At 37.7% G+C, this 27,424-nt stretch overlaps 1 protein-coding gene across 4 annotated transcripts in view; it reads left to right on the top strand.

Annotated features, from left to right (window-relative positions):
• Window positions 1-27,203, top strand: part of LOC137240200 (protein transport protein Sec24C-like) — a 50,341-nt gene extending 23,138 nt beyond the window's left edge. Inside the window, exons 2-7 of one of the 4 annotated variants that reach the window (XR_010949628.1) lie at window positions 20,675-20,903; window positions 20,968-22,285; window positions 22,339-22,625; window positions 22,695-22,822; window positions 24,394-24,743; window positions 24,803-27,203. Coding sequence is in view for 1 of the 4 variants with exons in the window: in XM_067766158.1 (XP_067622259.1) it covers window positions 21,186-21,456; window positions 21,514-21,611 (369 nt within the window). In the remaining 3 variants the exon portion in view is untranslated. Of the gene's footprint in view, window positions 1-20,508; window positions 20,597-20,674; window positions 20,904-20,967; window positions 22,286-22,338; window positions 22,626-22,684; window positions 22,823-24,393; window positions 24,744-24,802 lie in introns of those variants that run through there. The other 3 variants (XR_010949626.1, XM_067766158.1, XR_010949627.1) reach the window with 3 other exon arrangements.
• Window positions 27,204-27,424: the final 221 nt, after the last annotated feature.

Here is a 27,424-nt window from a genome sequence, read left to right as displayed (position 1 = left end):
CGAAAGGTTCCTCAGACAATGTTTCGGCAATTTGTTCCGAACCGATGACAATTTGATCTAAATGTCTCTTAATATCACGTTTCTCGCGTGTTAAATAGCATGTGTACTTTCTAGGGTCTAACCTGTTTTTTATTTCAGCAGGGGACCATACTGCTTTCTTTGGGTTTTTGTAGTCTCGAACATAAACGTTCTGACCTACAGAAAAACTTTGGTTGCGTTTACCTTTGAAATTTTTTATTTGATTTATTTGCTTCGACTGAATAATGTCTTTCGTGCTTGGTGGTCTCATGAGACTAAATCGAGATTTCAATTCGCGATTAAGTAAAAGTTTTGATGGAGATTCATTGGTTGTACAATGCTTTGTGATTCGATAATCGAATAAAAATCGTTTTAAATTACATCAAAATTACTTACATAATTTTGCTCTAAAGTAGCTATAGGAGATTTTTTTACTGTTTTTACAAAATTTTCTACTTGTCCGCTAGTGGACGGTTGACCTGATGCAGTCACCCTTAGTTTAATGCCATTTGTTTTAGCAAAAGTTTCCACAGAAGTAAACTGTCTTCCGTTGTCGCATACCAACACATCACACAAACCAAAGCGACTGAAGACTTCTCTTAATTTATTTATGGTAAAGGAAGTGGTTATGACCTTAGTTTTGAAAACTTCAGGCCAATTCGAAAAAGAATCTATGATTAAAAATAAGCGATATCCATGAACGGGGCCAGCAAAGTCCGCGTGAATAAGTTTCCAAGCGGAATAAGTAGGCTTCCAAGGAATTAAGGACCTCTTTTCAGGACTAGCTTGGTATTTTTGACATGTCTCGCAAGTCTTTATCATGTTTTCAATGACTTTATCAATATTTGGCCAATACACGTACGATCTAGCTAATGATTTGGTTTTGACTATACCTAAATGTGATTTGTGTAGTTCTTGCAATACAAATTTTTGTAATTTACTCGGAATCACCGTGCGATAACCCCATAAAATACATTCTGACACAATCGTCAGCTCGGATGCTTTCATTTTAAATGCATGAAATTCAGTGCCAGTTGAATTAAAAACTGTACCACTTAATATCGAATCTGACAGCTTTGACAGAGTAGCATCACGCCGTGTGTATTTTGCTATTGTTAGAAAATCTAGTTGAAGCGGATTTACAAATTCCACACAATTAATGTATGTACCTTCAAGCTTTGTGTTCGGCTTGTCTGTTTGACCTATGCGTGATAAACTATCCGCACTATTTAGAGAACCTTTGATATACTCAATTTTATAATTGAAGCCTGATAGTATGAATGCCCATTTGGAGTGTAAAATACATACCAAGTAAGTACTGTCTTAATCTGATCACGCAGAAGATTATAGCTAAGGCTTCCTTCTCAATGGTGCTATAATTCAATTCCGCATTATTTAATGCTCTAGAGACGTCTCATTGTACCGTCTTCATACTTGTGCGACAAGACTACCGCAATGGCTGTGTTGCATGCGTCGGTGGACAGAATTATTGGCAGTTCCTAATTAAAATGTACTAAAACTTTATCAGATCAGATCTCTGATTTCATCAGATCAAATGCTTCTTGACAGTCAGAATTCCATTTGAATTCAATATCTTTTTTAAGTAATTTGTACAAGGGGACATTTTCTGCGCGAAATTTTGTATAAACCTTGAATGATAATTTACCATTCCAATAAACGCTCGAAGCTCTGAAATATTTTTGGGTCTTGGTGCGTTGAGTACGTTCGCAGTTCGTTCTTGGTTTCTGGTTAGACCATCTTTTGTGATTTCAAATCCCAAATAAGAGATTTTTGTTTTAAAGAACTCGCATTTAACGATATTAAGTTTCAAGCCAGCTGTTTTTAACTTGTTCAAGACTAGTCGTACTGTTTTGAAGTGCTCAGTAAGATTGGGACCCGTGATCGTTATGTCATCTTGATAGAAAAGCACGTTCTTAATGGAGCACAACAAGTTTTTCATTACCTTTTGGAAGATTGCTGCCGCAGGTTTTACACCAAATGGCAATCTAGTCATTTTAAAAATTCCTTTGTGTGTACTCCACGTACACAATTTTTGTGCCTCTTCATCGAGAACTAATTGGTTATATGCATTTGACATATCTAATTTCGTAAAAACTTTACCTCCTTCCATTGATGCAAATATTTGATCAATTCGTGGCAAGGGGTATCTAAAGTCAATCAAAAATGTATTTGCTGTGGCCTTATAATCATCGCAAATCCGAATTTCTCATGACGGTTTGAGAATCGGAACAAGTGGCGTTCCCCAATCTGAATTGTCGACGGGAACCAGGATGCCTTTTTCAACTAAATTATCTAATTGTTTTTCAATTGTTACACGCCACGCTATGGGTATGGGTCTTGGTTTGAAAATCACAGGTACTGCATCTTTCGCAATAGGTAAGGATATGGTTGAGATATTGTATTTACCTAAGCCACTTTCAAATACTTCAGCAAATTCCACTTTAATTTGTTCAATTATTTCACTGTACGCATTTAAATAATTCACTGAATGTGTGTTATGGAATCGCATTTTCGTTGAAAGCAGTAAGGAAGGCGGTCGGCATGATGTGGTGGTGCACATTGGCTAGTCATTGTCAGCTGGGGGCGGGTCCTTGCCAACCTTACTGTTCCTGCGCCATAAACAGAAAAAGTTCCTATCATGCCTTAAAAAACTCAGCTGTCAGATTCAAAAAACCTGACAGAAGCGCAGAGACCGACTCAAAACGCTTGAAATTCAAAGAAAACGATATCCGGCAGAACCGGATGCCACGTATGGACCGTTAAATATTTAAAATTTAAATTAAAAAAAAAACTGTTCAAAAAAAAACTAACCCAACCGGAAACGACCGGTTACTAACTGCTGAAATTAAAAAAAACGCTGAAAAGTAAAATAAAAAGGTGAAAAACAAAAAGAAGAAGAAAAGGGCCGAATATATAGGGGGCGCCGCGGGTGGTGTTGCGACGCTTGGTGCTATGTCCCACCCTCAAAAACCGTGGCCACCGTCGCACTTAAAATTCCGGTGGCCCCTTACCTGCATTACCCTATGCCTTCTAAATAAATATGGAAGTCAGCATTCCCATTTATAGTGCAATTTATTTAAGATACATTAAGGAAAAAAAATGGTTACAAAAATTCATTTCGATTTTTCATCTATTCTACTAGCGAAACAGAGAATAATTCTTATTGTACGCCTTTAGCTGTAGATTTTAGTTGTAAGCTTATGGGTAAGTACAGTTATTAATAATTAATAAAGGGGCGGAAGAGTAGAAAACAAAAAAAATTGTTGTATCTTAGTTTATTTTATTTTATTATAGTTTATTTTATTTTAGTTTACTTTATTTTATTTCTGTTTATTTTATTTTAGTTTATCTCATTTTATTTTATTGTAGTTTATGCTTTCTCTTGAAGAATTAGTTTAATTTTACTGGGTCTTCTTTTCTTTTATTTTTATTGTTATTATTTCTAGACTTTATTATCTTATCCAAGTTTATTTTATTATAATTTATTTTATATTTGTTTTTTTTTTTTTAGTTATTTTGCTTAATTTTATTGAACTGGATTTTAATTTTATTCTATCCGCAAAGAAAATGTGTCTGAACTTATTCGCCTAATTATTTAGAATGTAACATTTATTTGTATCGGTGTTTGACCGTTTCAGAAACTGTCCTTAAATTGCATACTTTTACTATTAGTTATAATAAGTTTTGCATGTCTATGAACACAGGCACTTTTATGTATGTAATTCCAGGTAGGTGTGCATATCCTTATATATGCGAACAACACAAGTGCTATAGATTTTAAGCTTATTTACGCTTCTTATTCTTCTCAAAAACATTTAAGTACTCTTTTTATTCCTAGTCTACGTTTAAAGTTCGTATGTATTTACGCACTAATAGGCTTATCATGCTTCAGCCGCTGACATTAATTCTTTAACTATGCTAACCTTAATTTAAAAATGAATAATTCGAGATTTCAAATTGGTTATGCCGCAGTTAATTACGCTTTTATAATGACCCTAGTTCACGCGTTTAACTTTTATGCATGAACATTCTTAAATGGAGTTCATACCCACCCAGCATCTGGATGACGAATTTACTTATGTATCAATACGCCTTGATTATTCCTTGCAGCTAAATATCGATTTAGTTAAACAATTGGAACCAACTCTTCACTGAAAATCCGATTGCCTTCTTAAGCTCACACTTCTCGATAAATGAGTAAAAAAAATAATAATTATGGCTATACAAAAATATGTTTAGACCTAAAGAAATGTGGATGCCGTTCCTAGACTACGATGTCCGACAGCATTTATGCCGACACGTCGTCAAAAAAAAGGAAAAGGTTACAGTGTATGAAACCGTGGTACGGAAGCTCCGATGTGGTTGAACCGCTGGTAATTTAAGCTCGATATGCTTCGGCTTCAACATCCTACATGGGCTATGCTTGTTAAAACATCACACTACCATTATTCAAGAGGATGACCATAGACAACGTTGGATGTTGTAGTCGTGTGTGCACCTCGTTCAGGTTAGCTATCGGCAATTACCGGAGGATTTAATTAGCTCACCTTCGAGCTTCCGGATACTTTCATCCGCTGAGGAAATATGTTTATAATATAATATGGAATTACGCACCAAATATGATGAAAAATTGAATCGCAATCATATTCACAAATGATTCCAAAACCTTACTTTATATGATTGATAATTGTTAAATACGATAAAAAATTGTGAAAGCTAATAAAATATCATATCAAATATGATGATAAAACGAATAAAGGGGGAAAGAAAATGTGGCTTGCAAATGATTAGTCAAGAATAATCCCATCCAGGGTACACACTTCTCCCGACAGTACATTGATTTTCGAATACAAGGAACACTTTACATCTGAGCGTTTGTAATCAACTTCCTGATACACTTCCAAAATGCTGACTGGGTATAACTGACTGTATCCCCCCCCCCCCCCCCTTACCGCTCATGTACATACATAATTATAAGTATATCTTAAATAGTATTACCTACTCAATCTATCATAAGTAATTAAATTTAAAGGTCGGAAAAAAATTGGTTGTCCGTAGCCGGAACGAACTCACCCAAGTCAGGTTGAAGGCCCTTGGTGTTGGCTCTGCCGTTGTCGTTGTCGTTGCAGGTTGGTGTTGGTACTGTTGGTGGTTGTTGCGCTCTGGTCCGAGGTAATCGAGTGAACCTGGTGGTGATAAAACTTCGTGCTGACCCTTACGATCTGGGTGACTTGGTAATTTTGGCGTTAAGTGTATTACGCGGCGGCGTACTGCTGGCCCTGGAGGCGGAATTGGTCTCGAACGCTTTTCCGAAGGTTGTAGTGTACTTCGTAAGCGTAGAGAAAGGGGTTTATCTTCGGATAGCAATGGTTCTCATCAACATTTAATTTAGTGCCGTCCGCATCCGAATCGGAATCACTAGAACTTTCCGCACTAAGTGTGGCTGTGAAACGCCGACCTACTTCACTGGATATTATGTAAGTTGAGCTTGTGTCAACACGACACAACTGTGATAAGGTTTATTACCACCTTTTTGTTCTTCTAGTAGTTGGGCTAAGGAATCAGCCTGCAACTCCTCGTTGCAGTCTTTTGGTTCTTCCACAATACTCGCTTGAATATGTGCAGAGCCGGCTAGGGTGTTTTGTGATTAGTTAAATATAAGTGGGGATGTGCAGTTGAAGTAGCAATAATGTTAATAAGCAGTTGGCGTCTTGCTGTTGAAGTTGTGCCAACAGATGTTACACGATCCTTTTTATAATCGCCGTGCCGCCCCAAATTTCAGCTGAAGCCAATCACAATTTTCCGGAAACTCACCTTAATATAAGTGGGGATGTGTAGTTAATGTAGCAGTAATGTTAATGAAGGAGTTGGCGCCTTGCTGTTGAAGTTGTGCCAACAGATGTTACACGATCCTTTTTACAATCGCCGGGCCGCCACAAATTTCAGCTAAAGCCAATCACACTTTTCCGGAAACTCGTGGCAATTTTCGCTAGTGATCGCAGATCTGTCTTTTTCTTGTTTTCGATACTTTTGTATTGCAACTTTCGCCCCATCACCAGTCACTAGGTGTGTTCGCACGAAAACGCTCCCAAGTGGACCGTAACCGTAGACCGTAACAGCAGACCGTAACGTGTGAAGCGTGAGAAACACTATTGGAAACAGAATCTGTCTGAGAAACATTAGAATCTAAATCAATGGAAGATGACTTCGCATTTAAAAAATTCACTTGATTGTTTGAGGTTGGCTTAAGTTGAATCAACTCAAAGCTCAAAGAATGAAGAAAGTCTCGCCCTAATAAAGTTGGCCTTTTCGAATTTGCAACTACAAATTTACCATTAACTTTTTGCCCAATGAAATTCACACAAGCTTTGAACTCACCAATAATATTGATCAGATTACCTGTGTATCCGGTATATGGTACCGAACATTGTTGAAGAACACTTCGATCGAAATATGAGTCAAATGTATTAGCTGACATCAGAGAACAAAGGGCACCGGTATCGCAAAGTGTAGAGAGTCTTACTCCGTTAACCTCAACTTCCAGTGTATAATGATTCAGAGCCACGTTTCCTTCGATGGCATGCACGGAAAAATTGAAATCGCTATTTTGATTCATATCAATGCTGTATTTGGAATCAAAAAAATTATTAGAAAATTTCTCATTTGGCGAATGAACAAATTGAACATTTTTATCACACTTAACTTTACGATTGCAAATGTTTGCCAGATGCCCAACTGCGCCGCAAGGATGGCAGGTGCTGTTCTTAAATTTGCAGCTATTGGATTGGTGGTTCTTCCAGCCGCAATACGTACATTTCGACCCTTTGCTTCCTTTGCAGTTGTCGCCCGACTTCACTGTACTGCCTTTGTAGTTTTTGTTGTTGGTTTTACCACGTTGTTTAATGTAGTTAACCTCAACGTCGTTGATTGACTGAGCGAGCTTCGTTTCACGTATTAACTTTTGAAAGTGTCAACTTTTCATCTTCTTCTGCAATTTTCTCGAAAATTTTTCCAGGTAGTGCGACTACAAATTTGTGCAAAATAATAGTATCCAAGGCTGTACCAAAATTAAAATTTACCGCTAGTCTTTTGACTCTAGCGAACCACGCGGACACACTTTCACTTTCGGCACGTTTTGCTGCTTAAAATCGTTTAATTTCATTAAAAACAATGACCGGAGGTGTAAATTGTTGTTTTAGAACGTCGCACAATTCTTTGTATGAAAAATTCCTCGAAAAATGGCGTATACTTCTGATCCAATTGTTTTCGACAATGTAGAGACTTTGTCAGTGTCTTCACTGCACTTTATCTCCAAAAAAATGCAGTTCTAGTCGCTCGTGCCATAATTCCCAATTTTCGGTAATTACAAATTCAGCATTCTGCTGCTTGAAAAATTCTCATTTCTTTCACCATTTTCAACTTACGTTATTTGTCGAAACCCGTATTGTAAATTACAATAAAATTGTTGCAAAATGTTTTGCTCTCTTTTTTGTCGAAATCCGTATTGTAAAATTACAATAAAATTGTTGCAAAATGTTTTGCTGAATGTTTTTTTTTAATATTTAATAAAAATTTGTTGATTGCTTGCACGCGGTTATCTAACCCCTCTTTTTTTTCGTCGCCAATGTAATGTTTAATAGTCGGTGGTTCAGCAAAGAAGACCGAGTTCTTTATTATACAAGTCTTTATCTTCTTAAACGTAACAACGAATGTCAATGCATAGATACATAGAGAGTGATAGATTTGGCGTTGCCATACTATATAAATAATGTGTATATATATATATACTCTACATTGCCTATTAAGAGAATCGCAAATCTTCGAAGAAGCAATAAAAAGTGAAGAATGGGAGAAAGCTATAAAAGCTGAACTAAATGCTCATACAAAATTGGAAACATGGCGAGAAGCAACTCTACCAACAGGAGAAAAAGCAATTGACACTAAATGCATTTTTAAAGAAAAACAAGATGGAACAAAAAAGGCAAGAATTGTAGTAAAAGAATTTAAGCAAAGTCAACCATGCCAGAAATACTATTCACCGTTTGCAAGAGCAACAACCATTAGAACCTTACTAAGTCACGCAATACAACAAAATCTTAAATTAAAACAATTAGACGTACCAACCGCATTCCTAAACGGGACATTATAAAATGATATTTATATAAAATGCCCTAAAGGTTTAAAGTTAAAAAATGGAAATGTACTTAAACTCAACAAAGCTCTATATGGTCTCGAAGAAGCACCTAAATGCTGGAAATTAAGATTTCATGATTTTATGATAAATAACTCATTTGAAGAGTCAAAGCATGATATTTGTCCTTACGTAAGCGAAAAAACGTGGGTACTTATATACGTAGATGACATATTAACTTTGGGTGAAGATACAGAAATATTGTCTAAATTGAAAAACGAATTTAAAGTCAAAGACCTAGGAGACATTCGGGAATATTTGGGGCTCGAAATATCACGGGAAAATGGACAAATAGAAATCAAGCAAAAAAGCATGATACTTAACATACTTAAGAAATTCAACATGGAAAATTGTAAGGGAGCTTCAACTCCAATGGAATGTAATTTCTCTTCAGATGATACGGAGGAAATTATAGATGTTCCATTCAAAGAACTAATAGGATGCTTATTATTTATATCAACGAACAGCAGGCCTGATATTTCTTATGCGGTATCTTATCTGAGTCGACTCTTAGATAAACCAACATCAACTTTATGGAAATCTGGTAAGACATTACGTTACCTAAAGGCCACCAGTAATAAAGGACTATGCTATACGAAAACTAACAAGCAAATAATAGAACTGTTAGCGTATTCTGATGCAGTCTGGGCAGGCGACAAATCAGATAGAAAAAGTACGAGTGGATGTGTAATATTTCATGTGGAAACCTGTTTCATTGGTACTCGAAAAAGCAAACTGCAGTTGCCTTCTCTACCGCAGAAGCTGAATATGTAGCAGGAACACTGGCAACAGGCGAACTTTTATAATTGAAAGGAGTTTAGACAGACCTGGTTCCACAAGTTAGTCTTGAAGAAAATTTGTTGATAGATAATCAAAGTGCTATACGAATGATTGAAAGTTTTGAAGATAGCAAACGATCTAAACACATCGATGTTAAAGCCCATTTTATAAAAGATGTTGTTAGGAAAAATATAATTTCATTTGCATATGTATCATCTGAACAAAATCTATCAGATATATTAACGAAACCGTTAGGAGCGAATAAACATATGTTATTTATAGAAGCACTATGTATAAAATAAAATTATGAACGCAAACAAAATTCTTGTAAAATTGCATAGCAAAAGAAATGTTAATATTATTTTTATACACATATGTTCAAGCAAATGTACGCCTGTATGTTTACAAATAAAAGCTATTTCAAAACTTAAAGCATATACAATATTAAATGTATATGTACAAATTGAGTTTCTTTTGACTTGAATTCAGTTTAAATTTACAAGTAAATTACTTTATATACATGAAATGAATTCTTTGTTTATCATAACTTATATAAACTAAACAATTTTGAAACTTGAATACATTTGAAAATTACATATATTTGCATTTATATCATATCTATATATAAGCATAACAATTTTTTGAATCACAACACATTTGTAAAATATTATAAAGTCAATAGCCGTGTTTTTTTACACGTAAACGTCTATACGCTTAAACTTTATATGGACTGTTAAGCGTCAAACTTTAAATACACCTCTGAAATTGCTGCACATAAAATGTGTACTACTAAATTTCAATACGCATTATACTCAGATGTAACTGAAATATGCTTTTTTTGTTTCACCCTCTACACTAATTCCATGTATTCTATGTGTGTCCACAATTCATCGCAACTGATTTGGCTATATGTTATACCCTATTGCCATTATAGGGTTGTGTCCCCGCTTTCCGGTACACCCTGTGGTTGTAGCTACCCTTCAAAAAACGCGAGTACTCCATAAATAGTGTAAGGAATACTCCTTTAGGAGTATAGGAGTGTTCCAAAACTAATCTGTATTAATACAAAAAATGTGCTCCAATTAACATTGCGATGTCCTAGGAGAGGAGTAGGTGATCCCACTCTCGCTTTGTTTGTGAGTATTCCATAGAGAACATACGTAGAGTACTTTCCAAAGTACTTTCACTGTAGTACTCCATGGAGCACCCACAGAAGATCATATGCCAAAGTACTAAAGAGGAATTGTGTCGGAAAGAATTATCGGAGTGAATTTAATTGAAAATGAAAGTAAATGAAGAGGGAAATACAACTTTTATATTTTATACTACGAATATTTGTTATGGAATACGTATCTATAAATATAAATAAATGTAGACATCAGCATTCCCATTATTACAAACTTTTTATTTACAGCTCATTCCAAAAAAAAACCAAATGATACAATTTTTGTTTGTTTTATTTTAATTAATATAACCCTACAGCTCATGGAAGCAATTCTTATGTTTCTACATATAAAATTTTTGTAAGAGTAAAACGTTAAAGAGGAATTCTAAGCTTTTAATAAGAAACGCTCTCTGTTTTCGCGGATTTAGCTATAAATGTACTATGCTCTCAAACAATTGCAATTGTTGTCAAACTCCTACAGTATTCTTGAGAATGTTCAATGCATTTTACCTGCATCTGGGCAAAAAAAAAGGTACTTGTATGTTTTCACTGCGTCTAATTATTTCATTTAATTTAAAATTTAATAATGATCTTAAATTTAATTTTCCGATTTGGCGTTGCCGTAAATATTGGCGTTTCGATAATCATAAATACTTACTTACTTACTTAATTGGCGCTTAACCGTCTAAACGGTTATGGCCGTCCAACAAGGCGCGCCAGTCGCTCCTTCGCTCCGCCAACCGGCGCCAATTGGTCACACCAAGGGAGTTTAAATCGTTTCCCACCTGGTCCTTCCAACGGAGTGGGGGCCGCCCTCTACCTCTGCTTCCATAGGCGGGTTCCGATAGAAACACTTTCTTGGCCGGAGCATCATCTTTCATTCGCATAACATGGCCTAGCCAGCGCAGCCGCTGCGTTTTAATTCGCTGGACTATGTTGATGTCTGCGTATAGCTCGTACAGCTCATCATTAAATCTTCTTCGGTACTCGCCATCGCCAACGCGTAGAGGTCCATAAATCTTTCGAAGAACTTTTCTCTCGAACACTCCCAAAGCCGCTTCATCTGCTGTTGTCATGGTCCATGCTTCTGCCCCATATAGCAGGACGGGTACGATAAGTGACTTGTAGAGTACGATTTTCGTTCGCCGAGAGAGGACTTTACTTTTCAATTGCCTACCTAGTCCAAAGTAGCATTTATTGGCAAGATTGATTCTTCGCTGGATTTCAGTGCTGATGTTGTTGCTAATGTTGATGCTTGTTCCCAAATAAACGAAGTCTTTTACTATTTCGAAATTATGGCTGCCAACAGTAGCGTGGTTGCCAAGGCGCATATGCGCTGACTCTTTGCTCGATGACAGCAGGTACTTCGTTTTGTCCTCATTCACCATCAAACCCATCTTTACCGCTTATTTTTCCAGCTTGGAGTAAGCAGAACTAACAGCGCGGGTGTTTAGGCCGATGATATCAATGTCATCAGCATATGCCAGTAATTGCACGCTTTTATAGTATATTGTTCCAGTGCGGTTAAGTTCTGCAGCTAGTATAATTTTCTCCAGCATCAAATTAAAGAAATCGCACGATAGGGGGTCACCCTGTCTGAAACCTCGTTTAGTTTCGAACGGCTCGGAGAGGTCCTTCCCAATTCTGACTGAGCTGATGGTGTTGCTCAACGTCATTTTGCACAGCCGTATAAGTTTTGCGGGGAAACCAAATTCAGACATAGCGGCATATAGGCAGCTCCTTTTCGTGCTGTCGAAGGCGGCTTTAAAGTCGACGAAGAGGTGATGTGTGTCGATTCTCTTTTCACGGGTTTTTTCCAAGATTTGGCGCATTGTGAAAATCTGGTCGATGGTAGATTTACCAGGTCTGAAGCCGCACTGATAAGGTCCAATCAGCCGGTTCACGGTGGGCTTCAATCTTTCGCACAATACACTTGAAAGGACCTTATATGCGATATTAAGAAGGCTGATTCCACGATAGTTGGTGCATTTTGCAGTATCCCCCTTCTTGTGGACTGGGCAAAGAACACTTAGATTCCAACCGTCGGGCATGCTTTCGTCCGCCCATATTTTGCTAAGAAGCTGCTGCATGCGCCTTACCAACTCCTCGCCGCCGAACTTGAATAGCTCCGCAGGCAATCCATCAGCGCCCACGGCCTTGTTGTTTTTCAATCTGGTTATTGCTATTCTAACTTCGTCATAATCGGGCGGGGGGACATATATTCCATCATCATCGATTGCGGGATCGGGTTCTTCATCTCTGCGCGGTGAATTGCTGCCTCCATTTAGGAGAGCAGAGAAGTGTTAGTAATCATAAATAGATGGTGCAAAAGATCAATGCCTATTGGCCGTCAACGCCATAGTTTTCGCCTTTCAAAAGTGCGCTTCCTTATAATCTAAGTATATTTAAATGAACACGCCCTAGGCGTCATATACGTACGTAGTATATGAAGAATAAATTTTATGCGAAAAAAGATTAATTGCAGTTCATATAATTTTATGTACTTCCCTTTCTACGATTTTGCTCCCCCTGTGGGTTAGGGGTTAGAATATGCCCACGGTAGGTATACCGGTCGTAAAAGGCGACCATAATACCATGGGTACCCAATCCATGAGTAAGGTGTTTTACTCGAAAGGTAGCAGGGTGGACGCGGTGTATCACCCTGTGGGACCCTAGGAAAGGTCTTTATAAAAACTGCTACCGCGGGAGCAGGAAAAGCCAGTGTGATCTGGTGCACTGCATCGAACGATGCTTTGTACTCAGGTCTCACCTCCTGTCCTGGGATGGCCCCCTTGTGGGAGCATCGCGGTGGCTGTGGTTTCAAATAGAGTTCACTTATGACACACGCTCTGAGTAGACTTGTTTTCCCTTGGGGACCTAAGACCCAAGGGAATTCGGTCTCATGCTTGCCACGGCAGTCCCAATTTCATTGAGGAACTGACCTTGAGGGGCAGATGATTGGTTGGTCACATCCCTTAATTTGTGACAAAATGCTGGAAATAAGTTGACGAAAGATGGTGAAGGAACGCATGTCTATCGTCAGCCGAAAACAATCGATAATTGTACGAGTGGGCCGGTGCTCATCTTGTCTTTTGAGATGTTTGAGGCTGCTTTAGACTGCGTAAGCGAATAGGAGGCGTTCGCTGTGTGGATGGCCACATCCTATATGTGGCAGATTTGACGTTGTCAAATCACTGCAGTGTGGCGGACTGCAATGCAAGGATGTTGCTGGGGCAAGTACTCGATACTTACAGGCCGGGAGCGGAAAAGGTTGGCCACATCCCTTAATTGTGGTAGGAGTGTATTTGGAGGCATATCGGTTCATAATTGTTGCGTAATTGAGTGGAAATTGGAGCGAAATTAGTAGCAAAAATGGAAGCCAATAGTAGACAATATGACACACAATGTTTGTCAACGTAGTGTGGCCTCAAGCGATGTCGAGGGGCATTGTTGAGGCGGGCACTCGGCACTCACAGGTCTGTGTGCGGAAAAGGTTGGTCACATCCCTTGATTTTAATTGTGATGGAGTTTTGAGACGGAGCATAATTGGATGCCAAGCTCACTTTGTTTGTCAACGTAGTGCGGCCCTTTAAGCAATATCTAAGCAAAACCAAGCTCCGTCGTTAACAATATATTTATACATTGTTGTAACACTGCAGAACAGAAAAGGTTGGTCACATTCCTAAATTGCGACAAAAACACAATATCTCAATCTGGTTAACTTGTTAATCAGATATCGAGATATCAAAATCAATGAAAGAGGGACTCTGAGGCAAGCACGGAACTCGCGGTGGAGTTGTCGTGCAACCGGGTGCCATTACCCGAAAATGGAAGAGGAGGATGGATAGTCCTCCTCGGCCAAACCAAGGCTGGTTGACTTGAACACCCCAGCTCACCGATTTGGTACCAACTTGTTGGGCCGAAGATCAACGGACATTGATCTGTGTTTTACACCGGAGGTAAGTCTTCACGACAGGGACTCCCGTAATGCACGTTCTTTCGTCTACGATTTTGCATGTACATACATTTAATGCATATTTTAAATGATCTTACTTCAAAAATCTAACATGAGTTCATTAAATTGAATAAAAAAAATGTTTGAATTGGGTACAGCAGTGAGCACGAACATAGCATCGAAAATCAATAATAAATGATTTATGTTATTATCTCCTTTCACTTATTTTCGTTAAAAGTTCGAAGGTGTTCAAAACAAAGCTTCGTTAAAGGTTCAGAAAAAAAACTTTCGGAACCATTACCGAAAAGCTAATGTTGGAAAAAAAATTTTCATCTATCCTGCTACGTAGGGTAATGCAAAAAAAAAGATTGCATCTAAATACTGAAATCAACTGCAACTGAGCTCCAATGGAGCTAGGCTGTAGTGCACTGAATGAATCCACACGCGCCACTCTGCATCATATTTATATGTATGTACTATCCTTACATATGTGCAAGCAAATTCGCAAAAGGGAAACCCCCCTTAAGTACTAAAATTCACACACAAAAAATAATTTTATTTAAATCTTAAGTACACTTATATATCCTAGTGGTCTATTCCTGACTTCATTTTTTCTTTTGGTTTATGTTAATTGACAAAATATATATATCTACTTCTGTCAAATGTCTACTGTGTATGCTACTAAATACTTGGCGGCGACTCACCCGGTATCTGGTGCTTACATAGCCGGCCAGAGTACGTACCGTGGGCCTCTGCCGGCGTGGTTACTGGTGACGTTGTTGTTACTGGTTAAGTTGTCGCGGTTGATGGTTGTGGCGCGAGGCCTTGGCGCGCGTTGTTGGCGCCGTTGGTGGTGGTGGCGTGCGGTATTGGCGCGCAAAGTTGATGGTCGTACGCGGCTTTGGAGCGCAGTGTTGATGCTGTTGGTGGTGGTGGCGCGCGGTATTGGCGCGCTGGGTTGGTACTGTTGGTGGTTATTGCGCGCGGCCTTGGCGCGCAAATTTGATGGTTGTACACGGCTTTGGCGCGCAGTGTTGACGCTGTTGGTGGTGCTAAATATTGATGGTGACTACTGGTGGTGTAGCTTATGAGGTGGTTGGCTTTTGCCGTTGCCTACGACGATTATTGTTACCACCACCATTTCCAATTCCACCCGATGAACGTGCCAAGTCCAATAGTGCCTGTGACGGTACTTGGCCCGCCTCTCCCAAAACAGAAGTTAAATCTCCGACACGACCAGTACTATCAATGCGATGTACGTAGTTTTCAGATGAATTTGGATAATCGCAATTGATGACGTATTGCAAATCTTCTACATCTGAACCACGAGAGGCAACTTCAGTGGCAATTAAACTATTGGATTTGCCCTTACGGAGATATTTCAATACTGAATCACGTTCAGGTTGTGATTTATTGCCATGGATGAAAGTGGCGGTGTAACCTTCTTACGTATTATCGGTAAGATTTCTTCGACCTTAATTTTTGTTTCGACGAAGATAATACCTTTTAGTGTTTATGACTTTTATTTGAAGCCAATAAATCATTTCCACGAACAAAATGTGTACATATGTAATTATGTTTTCATATTTTCTCCGCATAAATCTTGAATTAAATTGGTTAAACATACAACAGCATAAGGTTTAACATATCATAATTTAAAATTGGATCAGAGTAGCCCCAAAGAAATTCGGTTTTCTTTTTTTTTTGAGCCTTTGCGTCTTCATAGCTGTGTTTGTATTAGCGTAGGTGCACTTAACCATGGCAATGGCGACTTGGTTTTTATTTATTGAATAAAAGGTACTTCTATTTGATATAGTTTGAGCAAGTTCACGAACTTAAGATTTTTTTCTTCTAGGCACTTATTTGTTCTTCTAAGCCACCAACCAGCATTTCTGATATGCACCACCGCACCGAATAATCAATCTTTTTTTTCTTTTTTTTTCCGGAAACAGCGTGTTTTTTTCTAGGGATCATCATTCATCAGCCGTGGCGATCTCTAGTGTCCATTTTCGATTAACATTTTTTATTTGCCATCACTAGCCACTAGGTGCGTTCCAAAGGGGACTATCCCAAGCGTACCATAACATATTCTTATGTTATTTAGCATTTGCGTGAAAAAAGAAACTAATATTTCTCTATACTATAGTATGTATACATAAAAGCAGTGCGCGGTTGCATTTTATCTGAGTTGCCATAGTAAAATTTTATTATCAGTTATTTGTATACAATATTTTACTTTTGGCAACTCTGTTCGATCGTCATCGTGTCGTTATCGCGGTCGTTAAAAAACGAGCAATGATCGGCTGATGGTGGTCCGCAAACGCATTGCAAAGAAGTATAGTTACATTACTCCAACATGAAGAAAATGGAACACGTAATCCAATAATTTTTGCAGGGTAGTTATTTAACCACTGCCGCTAGATGGGTCTCCTAAACATTATCTAAGGGAGAATAGGCGTTTTTTTTCACGCGCAAACGTAAACGTATACGCGTGTATAAAAAACCCGGCTAATGTTCCAAAATTGAGGCGGGGTGTTGAGTACTCGAACACAGCACTCAGCCCTATCTATCGATAACAATTGTAGCTATGTAAGCAAAACCCTTTTCTCTATATATCGCATAATAAAACTGAAAGCATAAAATTAACCTCGTGTATATTTCTTACATAAAAACTAATCCAGCTCTGCTGAAGCAATCTTAAACTATTCCAGCAGAGGGGTGTAATAATAGATGAATTTACCGAATTTTTCAAAAGCAAAATATCTCCGGACGGGGACCGAGACTTGGTGCAAATTCGTAATTGCACTTCTGACTTGATTAAAGCTAGGCAAAAATACGAAGCCGAGCGGTCCCGTAAGGGCCATTCTAGGACTTAGACATACAAAGTAGGCGACTACGTTGTCGTGGGAAATGTCGATACTACTGTCGGGAGTAATAAAAAGTTTATATCACTCTATAATTCTATGTCTCCACAGCACCAAAATCAAGTTGATTTCGGAAGATTCTTAATTTCAGCCGAAATTAGCTAATTTCGTTATGTGAAAACTGTCAAACGAAATTAGAAATTCTTTTTAATTTCATCGAAATTCGACCCAAATTATGTGCAATTTACTGAGCGACTCTGTGGTCGATTGCAATTTGAACAAAATAATCGATGGTCTGCCTGCACTAGCTGACGAATTTCAAAAATGTATGTTTATCTTGAACGTTTTAATTCGGCTGTGGGAAAAAAAGCGAAAAGAAATATCATTTGAAATTATGCAAAAGAAGAAGCATAATCAGGTGAACAGGAATGTAATTTACGAGATCCTACTACCGAAATCGTGTACCGTGTAGACAAAAGACAAGGACCCTTATCCTTATGTGATATATAGAATTCTGGGGAACGATAGGTACATCGTAAGGGACATAAACAATTGCCAGTTGACTCAGCTGCCCTTTGACGGGGACATTGAAGCCCACCGAATCCGCGAATGGCGGCGGATACCTGGGGAGTGTGTTGACGAACCAGAATGTGATCCTCTGAAGATTGACTAGTTATTTGTGTTATCTTTGATCGAGGTCGAACCTTATAAGGTTTGGCCGAGTTGTACAGCTGTAAATGCAACAGTGCGTAGTTCTTCAGTAAATACAATGAATATATCTATGTAAATGCATCCATGTATGCAAGAAGAAAAATGAATAAAGACGAAATGGCAATTTCTAGTAAGGCAACGAAAAAGATAAGACGTGTTTGAGTCATTTCGAAATCAATCTAAGGCAATGTGTACATGAGGCTACGCAGCATAGACTCTTATTAGACGCTGCAGGCGAAATTGTACGCTTTGGTGTCGAACACATGTACTTTAATAGAGAGCTGCACACGAGGCGTAAGCTGCATGAAAGCGACAAAGCATGAAAGCTTCATGTAGCTGAGCGTACAGCAATGTTGGTCGTTGAGCGTACTTACGTTTGAAAAAAGGAAGAAAAAAGTGTTTGTTTACATTTTTTTGTATACAAATTCGTGTAAATAGTTAGAAAATGTTATTTTAGTTCATAAAATTGTGTGAAAGGTATATTACTTATTTACTTACTTAATTCGCGCTTAACCGTCTAAACGGTTACGGCCGTCGAACAAGTCGCGCCTTCGCTCCGCCAACCGGCGCCAATTGGTCACACCAAAGGAGTTGAAATCGTTTTCCACCTGGTCCTTCCAACGGAGTGGGGGCCGCCCTCTACCTCTGCTTTCATAGGCGGGTTCCAATTGAAACACTTTCTTGGCCGGAGCATCATCTTTCATTCGCATAACATGGCCTAGCCAGCGCAGCCGCTACATTTTAATTCGCTGGACGGGAAAATTTTAGAATAGCACCCCCCGAGTTCGGGGTAAAAGTTGGTATCAAATGAAAGAGGGAGTTGTCCCGATCACAAATATATATATTTTTAAGCGCGCAAACTTATAATTTAAAAGTTATTTTTTGTTAAAGTTTGCAAATTTAGCAAATTTCTATAGCAGTTTAAATTACAATTTACACATCTTTCAAAACCTTAATCCACATACATATCTATAAAATTGGCAACGATAAAGTTAAATTGGATTTTTGTATATTTCACATTTAATTTTTGCATTGTTTTTACTTATTATAAATGTTTTTATTAAGTCAATCACGCTTTTGTAGCAACATGCACATTTATATATACATATATTTTATTGATGACAGTACAAAGCTGTGCTGCCACATAAACAAAAAAAAAAAACAAATATAAATATTACCTTACCACCTTTCAGTTAATAAAGAAAAAGGAAAATATATATTTTTAGTACTCATTTTGAAAAGTTGAAATACCTTTCCGCGTAGGCGGCCTTCGCTTATCAAAAATAACCCTGGGCTACGCCATGCCAAGTCTGGGTGTGTGGTATAACCGTGGCGCAGAAGGACATTACCGTGGCGGTAGCCACGGTTATACCACACACCCGGACTTGGCATGGCGTAGCCCAGGGTTATTTTTTATAAACGCGGCCAATGGCCGCCTACGCAGAAAGGTGTTCTACGCATAATTACTGTGCATGGCGCAGCCGGTGTTGGATCGCCTAACATAACAATAAACATAAGAGTTATAAGGTAATATCAGCTCGTTCACGAATGCAAAAAAGAGCTTTTTCAAATTTTTAGTAAATAAAGGAAAAGTTAAAGATATATATACATCGGATGAAAGGTATTTTTATAAGTTATTTTTCTATTCTGCACTTGTTCCGATTTTAAGATGTGGCAGCACAGATTTGTAATGTCATAAAATATATATACGTATACACATATAAAAGTTGTATAGAAATTTGCAAACTTTAACAGCAAATAACTTTTAAATTATAAGTTTGCGCACTTTAAAATATGTATATTTGTGATCGGGAGAACTCTCTCTTTCATTTGATACCAAGTTAAATCCCGAAATCAGGGGGTGCTAAACTAAATCGCTGCCCGCTGGACTATGCAGATGTCTGCGTAAAGCTCGTACAGCTCAACTTAAATCTTCTTCGGTACTCGCCATCACCAACGCGTAGAGGTCCATAAATCTTTCGAAGAACTTTTCTCTCGAACACTCCCAAAGCCGCTTCATCTGTGTTGAATTAATCCAAGGATTTCCAATGTCGCATAAATTAATTTAGCCAAATAAGAATTGCAGTATTCATTCGCTTTTATTAGAAAAGAAAAAGAGTAATTTACAATAGACCGATATATACATAACAGGATCAACTAACTGAACTAACTTACAGCGCAAAAACCTGTTGTGTCATATATATGTATGTATAAAATAAAATTGAAATGGTATTTGACAGTGATATCTCAACACTTCCACTCATTGTCTAATACAATTTCATCTATATTTTAAAACTCCTTGTTAATCAAATGTTAAATTCATATATTGGCATAAAGTATGGGCGGATTCTTATTTAATGGCTTTGTAAATATATCTGCAATTTGTTCTTCGGTACAACTATATTCCAAGTCGAAATAGCCTTCTTAAAATTTTTCCCTTATGAAGTGATATTGGACATCAATATGCTTCGTTCGTTTGTGGAATACCTGGTTTTTGATTAGTCGGATCGTGCTTATATTATCCACGTATAGCTTGACCTTGAAATCGTTTTTCCTCGACAGCTCGGCCACAAGTAAATTTAACCAAACTAGATCTTCCTTGCAAAAATCGTGTGACCAAAAACGCACACAGCCACACGAATTTTTGACAGGGGTGACGATTTGGAATGAAAAATTCTCCAAATGAAATAGCATGTTGACAAATTTAGCTTTGCCACAATGTATCGTGCTCTCTCGCACCTACTAGATTCATAGGTATTGTGAAATATGTCAATTTCATGTGGAAAAAAATTTTCAGCTAGTCCGCCATTTTCCGCGAATTGAGCTGCAGGCCTGTGCTAATTTTGGAGCCTTATACTAAATTAAATTAAAATAACTTAGCGATGTTGGATGTAAGTGTTTGGAAAGTAAATTTAATATGTATTTATGTTTGTAGTTGTACAATATTACACATTCTAATATTTTTCCAGAAAACAATTGTTGCACTTCGTGCACGTCTCGTTTCGTTGCCTGGAAATCGAGCACAAATGGAAAACCTCAACAGGCCAGGTTATCCTCTACAACAACCAGATGCACCACGTGGTAGCATGGGTCAAATGATGCCACCAACACAACCTGGACAGACGCCAATGCTCAGTCAACCACCCAAGCCGGGTCAACCACCAATACCCGGACACGTCCGGACGCCCTGGTTATAATGTATGCTAATACAACTAATAATTTTCAAATTTGCTGATGATTATTTTTGTGTTATTTTCTTTAGCAACCACCTGCACCTGTTACTGGTAAATATCAACAGCCGCAACAGTAGCCCAATGCCGTTTAGATCCCGATCAGATCATTGAAAATCAAAATAGCGCTGGTGGTGCTTTTATTACTAATGAACAGGGTTTATTTCCACCATTGCTGACCACAAAATATGTGGTAGAAGATCAAAGTAACTCCTCGCCACGTTACGTTAGGTATCGATAATCGAAATTAATGTCTTGTTTGGCAATTACATTGATCTTTCTTCTTTGCAGGTCGTCTTTGTATTGCATACCTGCAACCGCTGATTTATTAAAAACAGCAGCTTTGTCCATTACACTTACCGTCTCACCAATGGCACGCACGGTTGAGGGTGAATATGAGCCACCCATTGTAAATTTTCGTGAATTGGGTGCAATTAGATGTAATGGTTGCAAGGCTCATATGCAACTTGTAGATGCTGGTCGTCGTTTCCAATGTCTAATGTGTAAAGTAACAAGAGATGGTAAAAAAAATCTTTCACTTTTACTTGTGTTCATTGATCCATATTTATTCTCAACAGTGCCAACTGCATATTTCCAACATTTGCGCCACACCGGACAGCATGTCGATAAATATGAACGTCTTGAACTTGTATTGGGTACAAGAGTATTTGTGTAAAAAATGTTTGGGTACCGATAACTCTCAAGGTAAACCTCAACTCATATCCAACACCAATGCCTGTCGTTGTTGTTGTTGTTGTAGCGATAAGGTTGCTTCCCGAAGGCTTTGGGGAGTGTTATCGATGTGATGGTCCTTTGCCGGATACAGATCCGGTACGCTCCGGTACCATAGCACCATTAAGGTGCTAGCCCGACCATCTCGGGAACGATTTATGTGGCCACATTAAACCTTCAGGCCATTCCCTCCCTCCCTACCCCCAAGTTCCATGAGGAGCTCGGGGTCGCCAGAGCCTCGTCTGTTAGTGAAACAGGATTCGCCGCGGATAGGTGAGGTTGACAATTGGGTTTGGAGAAGCTATATATTGCGCTGGCAACCTGAAGGGTTGCGCTACACAGCCCCTTGAATCTGGTATTTTAGTCGTCTCTTACGACAGGCATACCTACCGCGGGTATATTCTGATCCCCTAACCCGCTGGGGTAACACCAATGCCTCGCATTCAATTGTGAATGCTGTACGCACTACATTGGGTTCACGTAGTATGGAAAAGCATATTGTGATTCCAGTGGTAAGGCCACAATTTCAAATGATGGGGCAACCATAATGAAACTATTGGATATTGTGAATCCAGCCGTAAAACTCTAGTAGACATCGCCAAATCTCAAAATGATGAGGTAATTTTTTTGTTATATTAGAATGTGTAGAATAAAAATGTTTCTCTTATCAGGTCGGCGATTGCACAACTTCAGTAGTATTTTAAGCATGTGAAATCTTAAAACAAGTTAAGCCATATGTTGAGGAAGGCGTGCATGCACGTATCATTATTAAAGCTATACGTAAAGCATTACAATTATGCATGATAAAATATGACATGGCTGTACATGTCGAAGCGCCAATCAAAGGAACAACAAAGTGCTTTATTGGAAAAATGCTCTGCCACAGCAATGTCCTCCAATGTCCAAGAGTATCAAAAAATTGTTGATGCTGAATGGCGTCTCCTGTACAATAAACTAGGTAAGTAAGACGCCAATGTTGTGTTTTCTAAACTACCAATTGGTAATGTTGCTACACAGTATTTTGTAGATCGTGAATGAAAGCTTGTGGTGGTGCTGTTATGACTACAGCTAATGATATTAATTCAAGTGTTTTGGGTCAATGTGATTACTTTGAAGAACGTCAGGTTGGTGGTGAACGTTTCAACATTTTCCAAGGTTTGATAGTGGGTTTGACATTAATTTCATTTTCATAGTTTATAATTACTTAAAGGTTGCGTTAATGCTAGAACATATACATTGATTTTACGTGGCGGTGCCGAAAAATTTTTGGAAGAAACTGAGATTCGTTACATGATGCTATAATGATTGTGCGGCGGAATCGTTCAATGTAATGTGTAATGGCGACCCCAAGTTCCTCGTGGAAATAGGGGGTGGGGCGGGATGGCTTAGAAGGTTTAAAGTCATGATATTAATCGTTCCCGAGATGGTTCTTGTTGTTGTAGCAGTGCTTCGCCCCACCTAATAGGTGCGACCGATCACAAATTTTCATCAATATCTTCTAACGGGAGTCCAAGGAAACTTGCTGTTTTAACAGGGGTGGAGCATAATGAAAGGGGTGTTAGAGGCGTTGGTTCCACATTACAATTAAAGAGATTGTTGGTGTCATGTGGGGGGGAGACATTGTAAGCGGGGCATACATTTTGTATGTCGGGGTTGATTCTGGATAGGTAAGAGTTTAACCTGTTACAGGATCCAGAATGAAGTTGAGCTAGAGTGACTCGCTTTTCCCTGGGGAGTATGCGGTCCTCTTCCGCAAGTTTTGGGTACTGTTATTTGAGTACTGGATTCACCGGGCAATTCCTAGCATAAAGGTACGACGTCTCTTTGTCGAGTTCACTGAGGACCTGCTTGTGTTTTTTTGCTTCATACGGCTGAGTTCTCAGGTGTCGTATTTCCTCATAATGCTTACGGAGATTACTCTGTAAGGTCCTAAGTGGTGTTGGATCAACAATCAGATGTCTGTTGGGATGCCCAGGTTTCTGGGTATTCTACAGAAACTGTTTGGTTAGCATTTCATTTCTTTCCCTTATTGGGAGTTTTCTCGCTTCATTGTGCAGGTGGTGTTCCGAGGACATAAGAAGGCAGCCCGTAGCGGTTTTGGGGGCAGCATTTTGATAGGCCTGTATTTTCTTCCAGTGAGTAAACTTTAGGCTTGGCGACCATATCGGAGACGCGTACCATGCAAACGTCTATTTATATTTACCCCAAGTACTGCCGATTTATCGAATTATATTAAATATTTGTTACAGCTCTGAGTAATGTCATATGGTCGACATTTGGCGCGGCCATGTTTTAAATAAGGTCACCGATGATTTGGTTGGTGACAATATCAGGTTTCGCGAGGCGACAAAACTGGAGAGATTGGGGAGATAGCTGTTTTTTTTATTACAAAGCTCATCGATGTAGGAAACAATAGCATAGGCGTAGCAGCAATAGTTACTACTGGTGGTAAAGGTAGCTATTGATATGTAGAAGTTAAGCAGAAGTTTGAATATGAGTTTTTTTAAGTTATTGCAAAAAAAGCGTTGAGGATTTTTATTATCTTACCAGGTACCTTCGTACATGTTTCTAAAAATGAAGAATAAAACATATTCAAACTCAATTTTGACCAAGACAAAGCCGCTGAGACTTCGCTATACTTTAACATACAATACGTTACCCCATTTTAGCACAACTATCATTTTTTGATTTTATTAAATTTTATAAAAATGTTTCTTCCTCTACAGTTCCATTTCGGTATTGGATGGTAAATATGTGGAAGAAATCTATGCGCGTAAATCGCAACATATTATCTTGGTCGAGCGTTTCTTCAATAGCTCTCTAGTGGTGATGGTGACAGCAGAGAAACCCAACTGTTTACAAATGTTACACTTCAAAAAGAATCAAAATATCTGCCATTGCGTCTACGGCTCAAATACCCACAGTATATGAATGAATCGAACGCACATAATTGTCTGCCTAACGGATAGTATACATATTCATCAAATCGAAAATATTGCACCAAACGAACTGGGTCTGAATACTGAAACAGTACACATATTCAAAATCGATGAGAAGGCTGTGATGATGGTATAGGGTGAGTTGTTGACCAACATACGAAAACCACTTTAACCCATCTATATATTTGCATTACAGCTAAAGCTTTACAAACAGCATAAATTGCTGGCGCCAAGCAATTGGAAAAGGCAGTGAAGCATTCATCACACTGTACGGATGGTGCAAAGTTAGAAACTGCTGTTGTAACTGCAGCCACCGACACAACGGTCATCTCTACTTCGCCGGGTAGCGGCTCGTCCGACTATCTATCAAAAATAGTATAATCACATCTTTTGCCAACACAGGTTAGCGATGTGCTTGCAGAGGAAAAGATTTCAATTGGAAAACAAAAACCAATTAAGAGAGTTTATGTTATTATTAAAGTACTTACTTTTCTTTATATCAACTGTATCAATTTAAGTTGCAAATTCATGTACATATATAAAAAGGTATGACGTGATCCTATTGCTGTCGGAATTAGACTTGAAACCAATCAATACTCCTGCTAAGAGTTGCAGAATTATTGCTTGAATTGAATATTCTTGATCTGAAAAAGGAGTAAACCTAATGTGAATTTCTACTAAGCTTTAAGTTGTAGATTATTCAAATAATTGGAGTTTTTTCTAAAGCTTAAAATTATTTTCTGCTCGCTTAGAAAAGATTTCAATTGGAAAACAAAAACCAATTAAGAGAGTTAATTTATTATTAAAATACTTACTTTTCTTTATATGAACTGTATTAATTTAAGTTACAATTTAATGAACATATATAATAAAGTATGTCGTGGTACGATTGCTGTTGGAATTAGATTTGAAACCAATCAATACTTCTGCTAAGGGTTGCAGAATTATTGCTGGAATGATTAGATTTAGAACAATAATAATTCTGACTCAATTACTAGTCGTACATTTTTAAGTTCACCAATTACGACAGCATTCTGATTCCACGACACCTTTGAATATTCTTGATCTGAAAAAAAGTAAACCTAATCTGAATTTCTACTAAGCTTTAAGTTGTAGATTATTCAAATAATTGGAGTTTTTTCTAAAGCTTAAAATTATTTTCTGTTCGCTTGGAAAAGATTTCAATTGGAAAACGAAAACCAGTTAAGCCAGTTTATTATTAAAATACTTACTTTTCTTTATATGAACTGTATTAATTTAAGTTACAATTTCATGTACATATATAATAAAGTATGTCGTGGTACGATTGCTGTTGGAATTAGATTTGAAACGAATCAATACTTCTGCTAAGGGTTGCAGAATTATTGCTGGAATGATTAGATTTAGAACAATACTAAGTCTGACTCAATTACTAGTCGTACATTTTTAAGTTCACCAATTACGACAGCAATCTGGTTCCACGACACCTTTGAATATTCTTGATCTGAGAAAAAAGTAAACCTAATCTGAATTTCTACTAAGCTTTAAGTTGTAGATTATTCAAATAATTGGAGTTTTTTCTAAAGCTTAAAATTATTTTCTGCTCGCTTAGAAAAGATCTCAATTGGAAAACAAAAACCAATTAAGAGAGTTAATTTATTATTAAAATACTTACTTTTCTTTATATGAACTGTATTAATTTAAGTAACAATTTCATGTAAATATATAATAAAGTATGTCGTGGCACGATTGCTGTTGGAATTAGATTTGAAACCAATCAATACTTCTGCTAAGGATTGCAGAATTATTGCTGGAATGGTTAGATTTAGAACAATAATAAGTCTGACTCAATTACTAGTCGTACATTTTTAAGTTCACCAATTACGACAGCAATCTGATTCCACGACACCTTTGAATATTCTTGATCTGAAAAAAAGTAAACCTAATCTGAATTTCTACTAAGCTTTAAGTTGTAGATTTAAATAGATTCAAATAATTGGAGTTTTTTCTAAAGCTTAAAATTATTTTCTGCTCGCTTAGAAAAGATTTCAATTGGAAAACAAAAACCAATTAAGCGAGTTTATTTATTATTAAAGTACTTACTTCTTTTTTATATGAACTGTATTAATATAAGTTCCAATTTCATGTACATATATAATAATATTGAAAATAATAAATATTAGGGGGACTCATGTAACCGTATAAATGCCTTATAAAGTGTGTAAACGTATAAATTTATCTAGTGCGTAAACGAGCTGTCAAATTTTGTATGAAAAATCATTTACACAATTTGTATAAATTTACGCGCATATTTCAGGGTGTAAACGCGGTAAACTCAAAGAAATGCAACCTTGCAGACATTACAGCAGGCATTTTCATCAGAAATCTCCAACATCAGCAAGTAAAGACGTTTTAGTTTTGATTTTTCACTTAATCTTGGCATTTTTTAATTTGTGTAACAATCAAACAAAATTTTGTTTGGCAATAATACAGCTGATAAACAATCAAGTTTATCAAGAGTATTACTAGGTCGTTCATATAACCGCGTGTGTAAATGGTTATAATTTTACACCTCATAAGTGTATATGCTTTCATGAGTCCCCCTATTGAAAATTCAATTTTTTTTGGTTCATATTTTATTCATACGGCTGCTCCAGGTAAAGTAAATCGGCAGGTAAAATTAAAGTTATATGGCGGTTATATAAATGGTAAAACCATAGTAAAATTTATTGTCAAAAGAATGGAAAATGTAGAGTAAATTACTGAAGAAATGACCGCCATTTGACGAGCATTGTGCCTTGTGTGAGCAGAACAGTGCTATGCTCACATCCTATAAGTG

The sequence above is a fragment of the Eurosta solidaginis genome, chromosome 2 (assembly GCF_040869045.1).
Source record: "Eurosta solidaginis isolate ZX-2024a chromosome 2, ASM4086904v1, whole genome shotgun sequence".
NCBI classification, from domain to species: domain Eukaryota; kingdom Metazoa; phylum Arthropoda; class Insecta; order Diptera; family Tephritidae; genus Eurosta; species Eurosta solidaginis.
This window is presented reverse-complemented; position numbering and strand designations above follow the sequence as displayed.